Raw genomic sequence first — 17,681 nt, 5'->3', positions numbered from 1 at the left:
AGTTTGAAATCTGGTTGTGAAACGTTTCAGGTATTTAGAAATGATATAGTATGAAAAGGTAGGCAGGCCAAATAAACGAAGAAGTGATTCTTTAGTTTTCAAATTGGTAGTGAAACGTTCAAGGTATTTATTATGAGATTTATTTTCCAAAATCAATTTTGGAATGTTAAGTTTGGTAGAATTATTACATATTAATCAAAATTTTAGATTAATAAAAAACAAATTGAATTATGATTATTTTATTACTTAAACAAATAGTCGACATTACTCGACATTAATATAAAAAATTATAAAAATGAAAAACGGTATTTATATAAAATATTTACTTATCAACTAGCCTGATAAATAAATTTTCACATAAATACTCATAAAAAGAATTGAAAAAATCGTATTATATTAATATTAATATAATATAAATTGTTAATATCTGTCCCTTCTTATATTTTAAAGAATACACGCCGTTTTTTCAGTTCAAAGAACTGGTTTTTGTATAATTATAATAAGGGATAACTTTTCAATAATGAGACATTGGAAGCAACACTCAAAATCGTCACAACATAATCTTTTTATTATTAGAAATAAAAACACTCTTGAGAAAACCTTTTTTCAGAAAAAATATTGTTCATAAGTTATATAATTAAAATTTAAAATTATCATATTCTTATATTTATCGATAAAGTATCGCGCTTAATACCGTTGAAATTAAAATAATCCTAGTTTAATGAACTTCTGCTTCTCGTAATCTTGTATTTGTTCGCGCACCTATGCTCCCTCAAAACGGCAGCTGAATGGACGCTACTGGTTTGGCTTTACTTTTTAAATTGATTGCTTTGTTTTTGAAATTCCCTTGGACTAAGGCTTAGAAACATATATAAAATTCTATAAAAAAAATTAAGACAATTTCTCATTTTTTTTTATTCGAAGTGGCTTGTATCCGTTTGGTGACTTATTAATGCGAGGCGCCCTCACGAAATATTTCACCGAAACAAACAATAAATCTTTCAAAGTTATTTTGCATTCAAGTGATATCTCGAAGGCCCTTCGTGTTCTCTGAATTTTCTCCTTAACATCAAATATTCATGAGATGAAGAAATACGAAAGTCGATAATTCATACAGATGATAAAAAAAAGTAGTTTTTTTTACAAGATAAGTTCTACCGCAGCTTACTAATATTGTCACTTTAACAAGAGTGTCTTATTTTGGCGGTTATATAGGTCGAAGAATTCGACGTTTAAAATGAAATCGAGCGCGGTGTCGAACAGAAGGCGACATTTGACCGTGAAGTCCAAAGTAATTCTTCCCAAACTGAAACGTTACGGTGTGAAACGTAAAGCTCGGCTCATGATGAGTTTGTTCTGTTTCATTATCTGCGGATATCAATTGATTAAATTCATCTCAATGTACTTGAAATTTGAGACATCGGTGGACGCTGACGTGTTCAACGACCCCAATCCGGATCTGCCAGCCATGGTCATTTGCTACAACGACAAGTGCGTTCTTTATATAGTGGCTTAACTTAAGTAACAGTCAAGTCTGATGCGCTCAGATAGCGTCTGTTAATTTCCATATTTAAAATTAAGATAATTTTACTTGAGGACTCTGAGAAACCTAATTAATTATAATTATAATTAATTATAGATATAATTAATATCCATAAGTATGTTTTTACTGATCGCTACATGGGGAGTGAAGGAGATTTGACATCATATTAAAAAATAGAAACGCCTACCTACACGTACTCACTATGTCAATGACTCAAAGTTCGAATTTTACATATTTAATCTGAATGTCACCAAAATGGTTGATCATTTTAGAAATGACTCTCCTTTAAAATTTCACAACAAAGATTTGAAACTAATGCTATTGTGTGAAACAGAATTATCAATTATATCATAAGCATTAGAATAATTTTCATTTTCCTTATATCCTTAAATATTTCCATTACTCTATATATTCACCATTTTATTTATATTAGCGCAAAATAATTGAGCATTGTTCTGTCAAAAAACTAAAATTGTTGTTTTATATTTTTTTTACAGTCTTTTAAAACTAGTAATGTGTAACAGATCAGAAGAATTCTGTAAAACCAAGGTGAGGTCAAGAGTTATATGAGTCATTAAATGCGATTTCAATGAGCGATATCGTGATGGGTCGACCATTCCGTTCCTAGATTACCGTTACCGTAATTTTTTACAAAAATCTAAATTTGAAGTCATTTATTTTTGAGCCATTTCAAAACTAGGCAGCTAATGCGTCATGTGCGCTTAATGAAAGATTTCAATACCATATTAAGCCATCTTGTGCCTCGCATACCTGAGGGGTCAGACAATCAAAGTAATCGGACAAGAAATCCAACGATTAATACTGAAATTCCACGAGAAATCTTGAAATCCAACGTGAAATCCCGGATTTCAAAATCCCGTACACATTTTTTGTGATGTGCGACTCCTTGCACATACAACACCCCAAAATAATATTAAACATTGATATATGTCAAAACGGTTTAGTTAATACCGTTACGTTGCCGTGGCCGAAATTTGTTTGAACAGCAATATCACTAATACATTAGTTAGAAATAGTTTTTAAATGTACAATGGGGCATGGTTTCCTAAGAGGTAATTAAGTAATAAATTAAAGAGGTAATTTTATAAGTGATACAAATAATAAATTAATTTAACTTTTTATACTGGATATCTATGCCCATTAATGTAAAGCTACAAAAATGTATAGAAAAACAACATCAGTTAAAGGAAAATTTACAATTATTAAGTAATGCAGTGTGGCTGCGTTTGGGCAAACCAAGGGGACAGTACCATTTGCATTTAGTTAGTACCACCTACATAATAACATCTTTACCTAAGGCACTGTGTCACCCTGTATGCTAAAATGGATACGTTAACTAACTTCTAAATATCTTTCGTTAAATTTTCAAGGAATAAAACGTCTAACGCTTCGCGATATCGTGAAAGTACACACAGTGTAATATCAGAAATACATGAACCGAAATTATCAACGACCTCCTTTTTATTGGGGGGCAATTTCCCCGTGCGACAGGGGAGGGTTAAATAGTGAGGCCTTGTTAATTTTCCGCCTCCCGCGACTACAGGAAAACTAGACCGCCATCTAGTGAGGCTAAGCGAAATTATGTCATCGAAGAAAATCGTGAGAAACGTGGTCTGCAAACCTAGGCTTAGCCGTGTTTTGTTTTTGATAGACAGTGGAAGTTGTGGAACTGTGGAAGGCGGTAGCTGGAGCAGCTGTCAAAAATGGAAAAAGTAGATGAATTAAAAACCTTTTTAGCTAATCTTACCATACCATTTGTGTATGACAGAACAGAGACATACTTAGTTTTATTAGAATAGGAAAATATATAAATTACTTAATGGAGCTACTTAAGACATATGAAACCCAGATAATAATATTTAGGCCTGCAGTAGCAAAGAATATGGGAAGACCAATGAAACAGAAGGCTACGGAAGAATAAGAAACTGAAATAAACCAGGAAAAATAACTAGTAGAAATAAGAAATAAAAATGATGATTTCGTTAACGAGTAAGGCTACCTTTACGTTGCTATTTAGTGTTATATTTTAAATAAATCAAGTACAATTATTTTAACAAAATAATACAAATATTTATTCTGTACAATTATTAACAAAGTCGAGTTAGTCTAGCTTTTATAAGTCGTTAACTGGGCTTCATTAATTAATAGCAACTGATCACGATGATATTTGTTTGAGTTATTATCTCCTTGAACGTTTCTTCTAATAGTCACAGCTTTTCTTTCACTGCCACATGATGCACTTCTAAGTTTTCCCCAGCATCATATTTTATTTATTTGTTTTTCGAGAAAGTTTCGCTCGGCCGTCTCCAGGTAGCGTATTCAAACCTTCGCCGCGGGAGTGAGGAGGTTCTCTTTTCGAGAAGGGGAAGATGACATCCGGCCACTAAGGGGGGGGGGGGGAACTTGCCTCCCGTGTTAGAGGAATAGGACGCTGATAATTTCGGTTCATGTATTTCTGGTAATATTATTTAAAGAAATTGACCCTTTGGAAATGATAAAATGGTAATTTAGGGTGCTCCCTGGAGTGACGACGCAGTTGCAATTTGTTCAAGAGAAGAATATCATTTCAAAATCATTAAAAATTGCACTTTTGTGAACTATGACAATACCAAGACGATTGTTCCAGTCGGGAAATGCGAAAGGTTAGTGAAGATAAATTCCATCCGAAAAATACACTTTTAATGGTGGTCTACTTTGCATTTGCTTCGACTGCTAGTAGGCTACAGATACTCTACGACAGCCAAATGGTTTTCAGCAATAGGTTATCAGTTTTTGAATTTGTACTGAAGAAACAGGCACTCAACTGCGAATTTGTATCCACCCTATTTCGTAAACAACCTTTATCCCATCAATTAATATCGACAAACATAATATTAAATGAAAGACAACTATATGTTTCAATATCATTCAATATTTGTATCAAGAAGAATTTGACAAAACTTCGTTTTGTAGTGCTTTCGACCTCAAAAATCTTTTTTATTTTTGGTAAAATCCATAGATCCGTTGGGGTATACGGTAAATATATTTTACCGAAATTTAACCTGGATCCTTATTTCAGCTACCCCATATCTCTTAAACGATTTTACAACATATTCTAGATAACGAGAAGAATCTGTCGATAGTCCTTTTTAAGTTGAGAGTTGAAAAACTTAAAAAACAACGAAGAAGCCGTGGTTAAGTTACAGTATAGGTGATTTCAAGAAATTTTACCTATATCCAATGACCAAATTAGTCACTTAATAGATATATCAATGATTAATTTAGCATGAAAAGAGTTTTTCCACTTTTTTCCGGTTTTTAAAAGTTTTTCCCACATATCCCGGGAAAAACCTGTTTTTGCCGGGTTTTTACCAACCCTGGCCCATGAAAAATGCAAATTATCTTGAGGATGAAATGTTTAGTTTCTTTTTAAACCAGTACCGAGTTTTTTGTCCAATTTGAAAATATTCTTTCAGTTGGGATATAAGTCATGTTGTAGACTTGGACAGATGGCGTTACCATCTCAGTGTTTGGTATATTAATGGTCAAGGAAATATCCTGGCGGAAAATATCCAGTCTAGAGAGTGAACTAGAAATGTTGATAATCCCGGTGCGTAGTGGATTGATTAAGTATTAAAGTCTATTATGTTTGATCGATATTCATTCGTAATTACTAAAAGATAGAACCAGCCACATAGTAATTTTTGGCAAGATTATGTTAATTTACCTTCTTGTTCTACAAAATTATATGAGACGCGTGTTAGTTCCTGTAAGAAATACATTTGGGGAGAAGCTGATGTTGAAAGTCAAAGTTCTTAAAAGCACTTATACTGTACTTATACAAGAGGTAAATGGCTCTTTCTGAATATCGGCTATAAGGTTTCCACGATAATTTAAAGGAAAAGTCCAGGTTGGGTATAACTTGGGTCTATTTGAAAGATCATGTTTAAATATACTGAAAAATATCAGTCGTAAAATTGTATCTTTTTTTAATGACGAGAAATTAATTTTTATACGAGCCAAATTTACACGCCAAGCGAGCTGCCATTTTCTTTGGCCTTCCCTCCGCAGACCGCACGTGGAGCAAGCGCGCGCGGAGAACAGAGCGCTCTTATAGCGCGAACAGCGCGTGATTAAAGTCCTAAAACGTCACCGCGAAACAAAATGACAGATCGCTTGGCGGGTAAATTTGGCTCCTTTAAGAATTAATTTCTCGTCATTAAAAAAAGATACAATTTTACGACTGATATTTTTGAGTATATTTAAACATGATCTTTCAAATAGACCCAAGTTATACCCAACCTGGACTTTTCCTTTAACTACCTACTTAAATTCTGTAGATTGATTACAGGGCTTTGAAACTGATAACAGCCTTTGGTTATGTTAATTCTGTTATCAGTTACGTAATCACTTTAATACTGGGAGTGATCAGCCCCTCGGCTTTTCATGGTCGAAAGAACCCTAAAATGTAATCGTTTTTCACGGCTTATGTCAACAGGCCATTATATTTAAACTTTACGAACTTAAAAACAAAGATTTTAAATCTACTTCTATTATTTCATTTTAAACTCCTATAAAAAGTTTAAAGCTAGTGTTTAAAACCTGTGTTTGTCTTTAGCTCTTGGGTGTTCAATGGATATGAGCCCTGTTCAATTATAAATGTGGAATGGGCCCAACGACTGTACTACAACGGAAGTTACGCCGGTATATCTGTCCATTCCGATAATAGTCATTAAGGTCCTTTTCCCACGAAATTATGGATTGTTAATTTGTTTTTAGAGTTCATGTATAAAGTTGATACAAAGTACAGTTTATCGGAGCAAGATGGGAAACCAGTGATTGGAGTGAATGTGAATCTGCAGTGGGCGAGGGAAATCCCGAATCGTCATCGCAAAACGTTCTTTCTTCTGCCAGGAACCACCAACAAAGCAGTCTTCAGAAAAGTAACAATTTCGCAATTCCATACACAGTTTTTTTTAATTGAAACCGTTTGCCAAGTTGTTCGAAGGAATTGAGTAAATATAGTTATTGTAACTGTTGGAACTATACAGGGTGTTTGAGAAATTGATCGTTACAAGCGTTTTTCTCAAAAACTATGTATTGTAGAAGAAAGAAATTTTCAGTGGGTTATCGCTGACTAAAAATGGTTTTAAAATTTAATTTTAACGAAATCGGGGCATTTGTCATGGTTTTAGAAAAATAAAAATTTCATCGGTAGGCTGCAGACCAAAAGATACAAAGAGAAAGTGCAAGAGCAGGCTCTGAAAGGTTAGCATGAACTTGGTTTGGTTAAAATCCGGCTATTTTTAACTAAAACATTATATAAAAAAACAAGGTGGTTGAAGAAGGTAATAGCTTTTTATTCCATTTATTTTAATAAAAATTTTACAAAACTGTTTTTATAATGTAATAAACCACTTAAAAATTCCAAAACAAAATAACATTTGACATTTTTAAATGAATTTAAGAATAAGCGTAGACTAAAAGTCTTCGGTTTTTTTGCTTAGGTTTATACTTAAAAAAACTTGCCATTAATAATAAAAAGGCTATACCACTACATAATTTAATCATTACTTGAAATTATCAATTCAAGTAAAGTATGCCTCGATATAATTTGAAGCAGCGCTCCCATGCATAAGCTTCAGCTTATTTCTCAGTGTAGGTAATCGGAACGCCCGTAGAGTAAGCCAGTTATTAAGAAAACGTTTTCCCAACTGTAGCCCTAGTCACACAACTGCTCTCACAGTCGTAAGTTACTTAAACAATTTCGGCAACATCAATTCGAGGTTTCGTGGACAAGGCTGAAACCACTTTGACTTGGAAGGCGTTGTCCTTGCGTACTTCGTTGCATATCCTCAATCGAGCGTCATAGTTGCGAGCAATGACCAGTTCGTTGCAAATAGCTGCGACTGGAGCGTTCTAATCAGTCACCATTATCATCCATACCTAGCGCTACTCCATCAAGCACTACACAATGGAGACATGCAGCGCCGATACGAATTCTATAACTGGCTTAACATCATGGCTGACAAAAACCGGGATTTTCAGCGTCTTTTGCTAATGTTCGATGAGTGCACTTTCTCAAGGGATGGTGCATTCAACCACCAGAACAATCAAATGTGGTGCAAACGAGAATCCTTACTGGGGATACCCTCATCACCATCAGCAGCAGTTTCACGACAATGAGTGGGCTGGTCTGGTAGGAGATAGAGTTATTGGTCCATTTTTTCTACCGGCTCGTATAAATGGACTGAATTACTTGGCCTTTCTTCAAAACGAGGTAGTGGACGCATTGGGTGATTTTCCCTTGCACAATTTCAGGCATCTTTGGATTCAGCATAACGGAGCTCCAGCTCACCAGCACCGTGATATCGCGGAGTACCTCAACATCGAATTCCCAAATCGATGGATCGTAGGAATGAACCCTTTTGTTGGCTTAACCCGTCTTGATTTTTTGTATCGCTTCCTAAAAGACCACGTATACCGTACGCCTGTGGCCACTGTTCAATAGTTACGCGAGAGAATTGTAGAAGCATGTCATCTTGTCATTCCGGAAATCAAGGACGTATATAAGGGGGGGTTTAGGGGGTTCAAACCCCCCCCCCCTTAGGACTCGATTCCTTTCTTACGAAAGGAGCGCAACATTAAGAAATAAACAGTAAGACGTAAAAATGAATTGAAATATCCGCAACGCAGCACAGTAAAATATATTAATATATTAAATATATTAATATGATCATTAATATTATCATTTTCTCGCAAATGTATTTAAAAACTTCGATTGATACACGTGCGGAAATGTCATTGTCCCGAGTCCCGAGTCTAGCCAGTACTTTAAATATGCGTTATTGCTAACGAAAAATTTCGCGCTCGCTACGCTCGCGATTTAATCTGGTGGTGTTATAACCGGTCCTCCCCCTAAAGCTTCATTTTCATGCTCGCTGGTAGCGGGTAACAATCATCAAAATCCGCTTCAGCTACACACTTTTTCACTTTCCGCGTCGATCGGTTTCAAACAGATATTTTAGCTTTATTTTCACGCTTGCGAGAGGCGGAAGCGAATTTTGAATATTTTTATCCGCTACCAGCGAGCATGAAAATGGGGCTTTAGACTTTCTATATCTACGTGCTTGCCGGAAATTATCCAAGACTATTTTTGAAGTCTTTTTTACCGTGCCCAGATGTGTAAAGCAGCTGACCGTGTTATAGTTGAAACACATTTTAAACTAATTTTCTTTTTGGAAATTCCAAGGGGTTAATTCCAACATAAACATTTTTGGCAATTTTCGATAAAAATAAAAAGAATACAAGCTTTTTCCTCTTACGACCAACTTGCTATTTTTCGTGAGCTGATATTTCAGTGAAAAATAGGCATATTTTAACCAAACCAAGTTCATTCTAACCTTTTAGAGTCTGTTCTTGCACTTTCTCATTGACTCTTTTGGTCTGCCACCTACCGGTGAAAAATATAATTTTTTCCTACAAAATCGCTAGTATCGATCAATTTCAAACATGCTGTATATTTACTATCACAATCAATTTATTTCAACGGCTAATATTATGGTTGCATTTTCGTAAGGCAGCCTCATATGCTGTCTGAAAATGTTAATATGTATTCAACTGTTGAGATATAAATTGTTTTAAGTCAGAACTTTCACTTTGGATCCCTGGTCGTTCCTTCCACAAGAAACAGTCTACTTCCGTTTTCTTTAAAATTCCGGGAAATCATCGTATATATTTCCTATCGGGAATCACGGGTTTGGGCGAGATTCGTTTAGCAATAAGGGATAAAGAAGGTTGGTTGAAAATAAATAAGATTATCAAGGGAAATTTTATATACAACGACTCGTTATTGACGCATAAAAACATAAAATACTATAATATATATTAAATTCAATATGAACTAAATTGAAAAATCATCTGCTAAGTGTGGAATACTAGCCCCTGGAAGTAGGCTGCAACAAGCTCAAACCCAAGCAGCAGGGTCTTTAAATACTGTTTGAGTTTACTTTTTTACGCTGGTTACCTCAATTTCTTTACCAAGTCCTTATTTACCTATCACATGAACCCAAACTTTAATGTTCGTTTTTCCCTGCTTCTGGGTTTCGTGCTTGTTGCAGCCTACTTCCAGGGGCTAGTATTCCACACTTGGATGCTCTCTGGCAGTCATTTAACTCATCGAAGGAAGATGAGAAAAAACAGGCGCACTTCCCAACTCACCCCCTACAACGCCTTAAAATTTTTGCTTAAACAATTGAAACACCCTGTATAAGTTTACTATTTTTTTCCTTCGATTGTAACACAGAGCAGTTGTAAACCCCCGATTTAGGCAGTTTTCTGTAGTTTGAGAATTTACCAGATAGGCGTTACCTTAGAAGAAAGTGGAGCCCCTCTGCCATTTAGAATGGTTTCGGTTGTGAATAGAATGTAGCGATTCATCGAATTTAGTCACTTTCGGTATTTTAACTGCCATATCACTTTAGTTACTTGGTTTGATTTCTATAGAAGTCACCTTTGACAAGATGCACATCTAGACGGTGTTTTGAAGAAGACCATGTGTTTAATAACAAGTTGGCAAGCCAAAATATACCTCTCCTCGGAAGAATGGTCCCTAGTGGTATTAATTTCTAGACACGACCCCCAAAGATATCTCCGCAATTCAGAGTTATTTACGAAAAACGTATTCTCGGTTCAAACCCTGCCCGGTATAAAACTTTAATTTTAATTTTAATAATTGAGACGAAACAATCGAGTTTAATTTATTCAGAATATTATAAATTAAGTAGTTACAACAGCAAGTTAGACTTACTAAAACAATGCACAATTGAATTTAACCCTTTTTACAGTACATGTTTATCAGTTGAATATAATACTAAGCAAATTTTAATGAAATAAACATCTACAGATGGTATTTGTATTTTTCTCGCTTACGAAATACTTGCCGCATCTTTCCCGCTCATTTTATTTCAACACTCGTAGACTTCCAGTTGACGTTGTGACACATACCGCATGAAAAAGACCAATGCCGTCCAATTTCCAATATCATATAATGACTCGCACACCCAGGAAATCATTGACTGCGTTAGAAATCGTAGATATCCAAATATCCACTCCAAATATATTTACAAGAAGCAAAAACCTTACCATCAGCAAAGCACATAGAGCCACTTGACTAACCGCCAGCTCTTAAAGCAATAAACGTTAAATTATCGCCTTTGAATTAACACAACTATATATAGGTCGTTAATAATACCCGTAAATAAATAACAAAAAACTAACAAAGTGGACCACCCACCGGGTCTACCCTTCAACCCTCTTAACTGCGCTAAAACAAGATTTAACCTTTAAAATTTCATTCGTAAAAAAAAACAGATTAGGCCTTCATAAATTCATTCATAAAAAAAGACTTTATTACCTATTATGCTTACGATGAGTGTCTTAATTTCAGTGAACCTAAGCAGCTATCGGTGGTTCTGTTTTAGAGCGCTCGAATGCCTATCCGAATGGCCTGGGATCGAAACCTGGGTGGCGCATTTGTTTTTAATCAATAGAGAAACGCTAAATTAGAATTTCTTCGATGCAATAATTTCAATTTCAATTCTATTTCAATTAAACCAAAATTTCGTACTCTATTAAATACGCTTCCGATAAAGCTGAAGGTCTAATTTTCAATGAAGCGTAACAAGTGTCGGTGGTTCTGTGGTAGAACGTCCGCCTGTCAAGCAGGAGGTCTCGGGTTAAAATCCCGCCCGATGCGATCGCAAATTGATACTAAGACGAATACCGTGTACAACTGGTGGAAACCCTGCCATTGGACGTTGAGAGGAAGCATTACACTCAGCACTGGGTCCGTCCCAAAGTCATTAAGAAGAAGTTGGAGAGAAAACGCCCATACAAGCACAACAAACTCAACACATACAACCGTCATAACACGAACTCAACACCAACAACATTCACAACACGTACTCAACATTCACGACCTACAACATAACAATAACGAAATATCCGGTGAGCGTTGACGAAAAAAGACCAACCAAACCAAACCCAACCGCAAATCAATCCGTTAACGCTCACCGTCACACGGTGGTTTTGCCAACCCTTCGAGGAACTGCGAACGCAGAGATCTCGAGAAACTGCGTACGCAGTGATTACACTTTGCACCGAAAATGCGAACGCGTTCGCAGGCCTGACAGACAGACCCACAGGCCCACAGACAGACACGGTGGTTCTATAACCGCTCCTAGGGGACATAGTCCCCTCAGAGAGGTAAAAACCTCAATTTTAGCTAGAAAGTAATGTAAATGCCAGCATCAGAAAGCAGTTTGTTGAAATCTTAATCATTATCTTTGAAAGGTTCTGGCCTTCTTGTAGATAACAGTTAGATCTATTAGGCGTAAAACATCTTAAATCTATTTCTAAAGAAGTCTTATTTTTGTTCCCTTAGACTAAAGTGCATCGACTTCCATTTCCATATAAAACCATGTGTCGTAACTACGACGCTTTGTACAATAAATCGAAAAATATTCCTGATATGAGCCAGCATGTAAGTCGCAAGAATTCCAAAAAAGTTTCAAACGCACGTTATTCTCAAAGAAAATAGATAAAAATTTTGCAAATAATAAATTTTAGAATATTGATATCATTTTTCATTGGTGTGGTGTTTTGCGTATTATGGTCATTACGAATAAAAACTACGTCAAATCAAATTTACACGAAGATTTAAATTTTTTTGAGGATACCATGCATTTCTAATGTTGTTATTATATTCTTCAGTTAACCGAATTGTTCGATTAAAGCTTTGCTTTTACAATTGCACTTGGGAAGTATTTTTGTATCTCGTTGGCTGTATTCCAACTCCGAGGCCATTTGTGCCGGGACTAGTGGCTTGCAACAAAACGATGAGAGGTAAAGCGGCAGTCTCATAGATGATATAACAAAATGGATATTATTCAATAAATAGGCATTTTACATAACTTTAATAATGTATTAAGATATTTTTTATATTTATAAATGGAATATTCTGATTAATAATCGGCGAAATCCAATGAATCAAAATGTTTCATTTATCAAACAATTCACCAAATAAAACGTTTTTAGTTTGTTTAGGAAAATGATATTGTCAATTTTGAACATTTTGGTGGTCTAAAACACTTTTTGGCTACTCTCAATTAAGGAAACAAACATGAAGCAAAATTATTTTACAGATCAGGTGAAAGATAAAATTAATGAATCATGGGACTACTGTGCCAAACAGTGCCCCAAAGGATGCCGGTAAGTCAAGCATTTCATTTAAATTCACAAAACTAGTGTTGTTAGTTTCCCGGAATCATGGAATGAAAACTTTTTTAATTTTTTTCGGAAAAATACAAAAAAGGTTCCGGAAAATGAACGAGCTCTTTTCCAAAAAAAAGTTTTCATTCCATGATTAGTCTAAAATAATTTGCAAATTTAAATAAAGTGGCATCTTCGTATCATTTTTTCGAATCTAAAAGTAAAACTAAACAACTAGACTAGCTTTAAACTGATTAACAATGTAACACGATTAACGTTTTGTAGTATGTTAACTGTTATTAGACATTTTATAACAATCAAAATAAAAAAATTCCGACTTACAACCCTATACAAAACCCTTCAGGACGCATTATCAAACTAAATTTGGCAATGTTGCAATTCGTGGAACAAATTTCGATAGCTTATGACTATAATTGCTTAACCAAATTTTTACTGCGCATAATGTGTGGGCGTCAGAGAGCTAACCAACGTGGCAGATGGCAGATACTAGGTGGAAAGAATTAAGATTTGCAAGGCCGTGGTTGTCAGTGTTTTCAACCATTATCGATGTATTGCTAAATAATTTAATAATTAATATTAACATTAGCCTTTAAATCAAGTTTGATAATTCAATGTTCAAAATATTCAATTTTTATAAGACGATGCGCATAACACTGTTAAATAATGGTAAATAATGTTAACAATTTTATACAATTTTATTAAATCATTATAAAACAGTGGGAAATCTTTATAATATTTAGATTTCACTGCAGAACAATTTAAATAAAAGTTAAGATCATTGTTGTACAAAGTTAATGTTAATTTATAAGTGACCATTATTTACCACAACTGCCACTTATTGCATTTTATTCCTTAACGTTATTTACCTTTATTTACCCCACAATAAATACAACAAACGAACACTGGTAATTCAATGAACATGTATCTCCCTATTTCGATAATGCAATGTCTACCAATTAAATCTCATGACACTTAATTTTGAGATATTCAAAGAGATAATATTCTTACTAACATTTAATAAAGGAATAAGAAATTTAATTATTTATTTTATTTTAGGGAAGATTTCTACGATTATAATATTAACAAACTCGCATTTGAGGTGTAAGTCATTCGTTTTTGACTTTTCGAAATGCAAATAATATTAACTATTATGTCATTTCTACCGTATGAACGTTTTGCATTTAGACGCATGAGCTCAAGGTCCATTGAGGTATTTCATGAGCTGAGAGGAAACACGGTTGTGGAATATCGCCACAGGCCACAATTTAAGGTATAATTTAACGTTAACGTTGAACCTTTAATTACTTTAAGATTCAGTAGAACTTCTTTTCTTTTTTGGAGATATTTTTAACTATCGCTACCAACTAAATGGCTTTAAAGAATCGTTCAATTGTAAATATTTCCAAACCGCATAATGCATCAGTTGCATCTGCTAAAAAGAACTACCCTATTTCCGATTTCACGGCTTAACATCGACGCCACCATTTCCGCCATTTAAACTCACTATGTCTGCCATTCTTTATCATCTAGCAGTGATTGAACGTGGCAAGTGGCAATTTTGATTTATCAGCCGACTAGTAACTGGTCTTTACGGCTATGTACATCAAATTGATCGACATGATTGGATAAATAATGTTTGGTGAAGTTTGTTGAAGAGTTAAACTAATGCTTAATATATGGCCAAAATATTTGGTGGTTCTTAGTGTTTAAGCACTCAATAGAATCTGATCGGAACAGCAAAGGAATACGGTTAAATGTTGTTGCTATTATTCAATAGTAATAATCAGCTAAGCTTATACCCAAGGTACTACCTAATACTTAAGTCATCTAGCCTTTTTTAAATGCCTTTCATTCTGATGGACTAATTTATATGCTTAGGAGGGTGGTGGTAAGCACTTCATGCTGTTCGAGGAATTAGCGCCCAAAAATGTATTTTACCGTTTACCTTAAGAACTTTTTAAGGGAAAGAAAAACTAAAGAACTCTTGGAAATTCTCTTTAATCAGTGCAGAGAGCACTAACAAACTCAACGCGGAAGAAGCGTGAGTTTTCTCTCTGTGCGACAAGCTGGGATCAAACCTGGTTCCTTTTGCTGATTGGCGAAAATGCTAATGTTTATAATTAATTTGGGAGAGCATTATAACAGCTTTTTTTCTCTTGGTTTGTTACTTACAGTTTGGTGAAGTGTTCAGTAACGTGGGTGGATATTTTGGAATTTGGCTGGGCATGTCAGTACCCCTCTTCTTCGATGTAACCATGAACACAATGTACAAGTTTTTTTACGACCTTCAAAGGAAACCTATACCACCAAATTCAACTTGAAGAATCTAATTTTTCACGGAAGCGGTCAACCTACACTATCATTGTCGAAAGGTCAAATGCTTAAAATTTTTAAATCTTTTCAGTTGTATGTGTTCTCTTAAAAGATACTAAATTAAAATATACACTATATTTTCACGTGTTTAAACGTTTTATTTTTCAAAATTAGGCTAAGGTGAAGGTAATCCCTGCATGGAGAATGGCTATTTTCATTTACTTTAAACTCTATCTACGATTATTTCAGTGTTCAAGAAGGTAATTTTGGTGCATGCTGACTTTATATTTATTCCTAAAGATGAACGTCAGTTTTTGGAACATTTTGAAGGAATAATAAAAATCATTCCATTATAGTATACTTTTCCCACAATTTGTAGAAAATAACCCGAAACAACAATTATGTTTGGATACTGCTTAAAACATTGTTATATTGGATTTAACAATTGTCAATAATTCTAAGATTATAACAAAAGAGGTTCCTTTCAATATCAGCTGTTTAAACGTGCAATAAAGTAGGACATTTTTATAATTATAAGGGTACCGTTAATGCGCAACTGTTTAACGGAAATATGTTTCAAATGTATTAAAATTGACCATCAATTTGATAGATCGTTGAGATTTCTTTCAATTCTTGCCTTAAAAAGATCTAACCACCCAATCTAATGTTCCAAACCAAACATTACACTCGTTCCAATAACTTCATTTTTCATTAAGATATCGTTGCATACTTTTTTCTCTCCCTTTTCCAAGATGGCATTAGCTAATAGCAAACAAGAAAGTCCCTTACCAATATATCAACAACCAGAAGCTTACTTTGGACCTATAACTTTACTACTTCCATTTATATTACTAACCTATTCTCAATTACAGAAAACTAAGGCAAAAATGTTTGGAAATTTAAAAATGTTTAATTTACACCATATTCGGGTTTTTGTCAATGAATATAATAATATTTAAATACTTACTACTTTATGCTTAAAACATCATGAAGATAAATAATGGTACTGCCTTTGAAATTCACTGACGCTAGGTTTAAATATTAAATAAGATTGGTAACAATGTTTATTTCAATTAGATAGTTCTGATTCTTTGAAGATAAAATAATTGAACTGACTTTTATTCATTCTTCTGTCCTCAACGAAGTGCAATTATATAATATAATCTCATTTAACTAAACAACCACCTGATTTTTTAACATCGTACTCTGGAAATATATTTTTTTATTTAACAAAAACATGTCAAGTGTTTCTGAGCGAGTAAATATATTGTGAATAAGCCAGATGACAACATTGCTATGACAAAAATAAATCAAACAAATGAATTAAAAAACGGTTTTGTTTGAAAATAATAGCAACCTTAAGTAACTTATAAAAAAAATCTTCGTTGACAACTAACTCAAATATTCTGAAAATGTTGTTGATATTTTCTATTTCCGAACCTAATTTCCATAGTTGCCTATAATTAAGAATATATAAAAAAAATTGCTCGTAGTAGAACAATTGAAAGTCAACAGTAAACTTCAGGTTTTTAATTTTATTAGAAATACAACCAATTCAGCAAATGTGTGAGAAATAAGATTTGGAAACAATCGAGCCAGCAGCCTAAATTTCCTGGTTACAGGTCAATTTGACATGTAATTAACACCAATTAGAACCTGTATTGACATAGTGTCAAACTTTCATGTTTCATTTATATCTCCTAATTGGCTACTTCTCACTTCTTATGAACTTCTGGTGGTATTAACTTTTTAAACTCTATTTTTTTCCCATAATGTATAATGTGACCCAGATACAAAGCGAGAATTTCAACCATATGTTTCGTTTCCTAGCATCGATCTGACTCAAAATGTCTTATAAGTATGCATTAGTATACACATTACGCAGCATAAATACAAGTACATCAAAAGGACAGTTATAAAATTAATTCATCCATAGCTAAAGTAAACCAAAAGAACAGTCTATTTTTTAATAAATTAACAAAAATTCGATAAGATAAATCAATCACATGGAAATGAAAACAGTCAATAGGTTATTAAAGTCAGAACGTGCGACATGCTAAGAGGTTTTAGCTCAAGGTTTTCTTTTTTAATAGTTAATTGCATAATTTTTTCAACTTGTAAATGGTAATCTACTCCTGAACCTTTGAAGTATTTCAATAGATTAATCTATCAAGTAAAGATCTTTTTTGTTTTAATGTAGATATTACGAAACTGTCTTTAAAGATTCCAACACTCTGAGCGCGTGAGTTGCAAGAAAAACCGTTCCTTTTTATATATACTATAAAATATAATAATATAATACTATATAATATATATATATATTTATTTATATATATATATATATTTATTTATATATATATATATATATTTATTTATATATTTAAATGAATTAAAATGTACCTTAGTGCGCTAAAGGAAATTATATTTAAAATAAATGAAACAAAAATAAATTAACATAATAAAATTATTTAAAACCGAAGCTTTACCTTGCAAACTTCGCATTTAAGAATTAAGGGCAATACATATCGTTGCG

The 17,681-nt window shown here is 33.8% G+C and overlaps 1 protein-coding gene across 1 annotated transcript; it reads left to right on the top strand.

Annotated features, from left to right (window-relative positions):
- The first annotated feature begins 1,237 nt into the window (after positions 1 to 1,237).
- Positions 1,238 to 15,175, top strand: LOC149957322 (uncharacterized). The gene is made up of 12 exons (XM_090166968.1): positions 1,238 to 1,491; positions 2,041 to 2,092; positions 4,076 to 4,206; positions 5,020 to 5,076; positions 6,162 to 6,247; positions 6,323 to 6,486; positions 11,988 to 12,086; positions 12,340 to 12,448; positions 12,748 to 12,814; positions 13,892 to 13,936; positions 14,021 to 14,105; positions 15,010 to 15,175. The coding sequence occupies exons 1-12, from the start codon at positions 1,238 to 1,240 to the stop codon at positions 15,154 to 15,156; spliced, it is 1,296 nt and encodes a 431-aa protein (XP_090023094.1). The 3' UTR covers positions 15,157 to 15,175.
- Positions 15,176 to 17,681: the final 2,506 nt, after the last annotated feature.

The sequence above is a fragment of the Leiobunum rupestre genome, chromosome 2 (genome assembly GCF_980474605.1).
Source record: "Leiobunum rupestre chromosome 2, qqLeiRupe1.1.hap1, whole genome shotgun sequence".
Classification (NCBI taxonomy): Eukaryota; Metazoa; Arthropoda; class Arachnida; order Opiliones; family Sclerosomatidae; genus Leiobunum; species Leiobunum rupestre.
The sequence above is the reverse complement of the archived record's forward strand: the minus strand, read 5'-3'. Positions and strand labels throughout refer to the sequence as shown.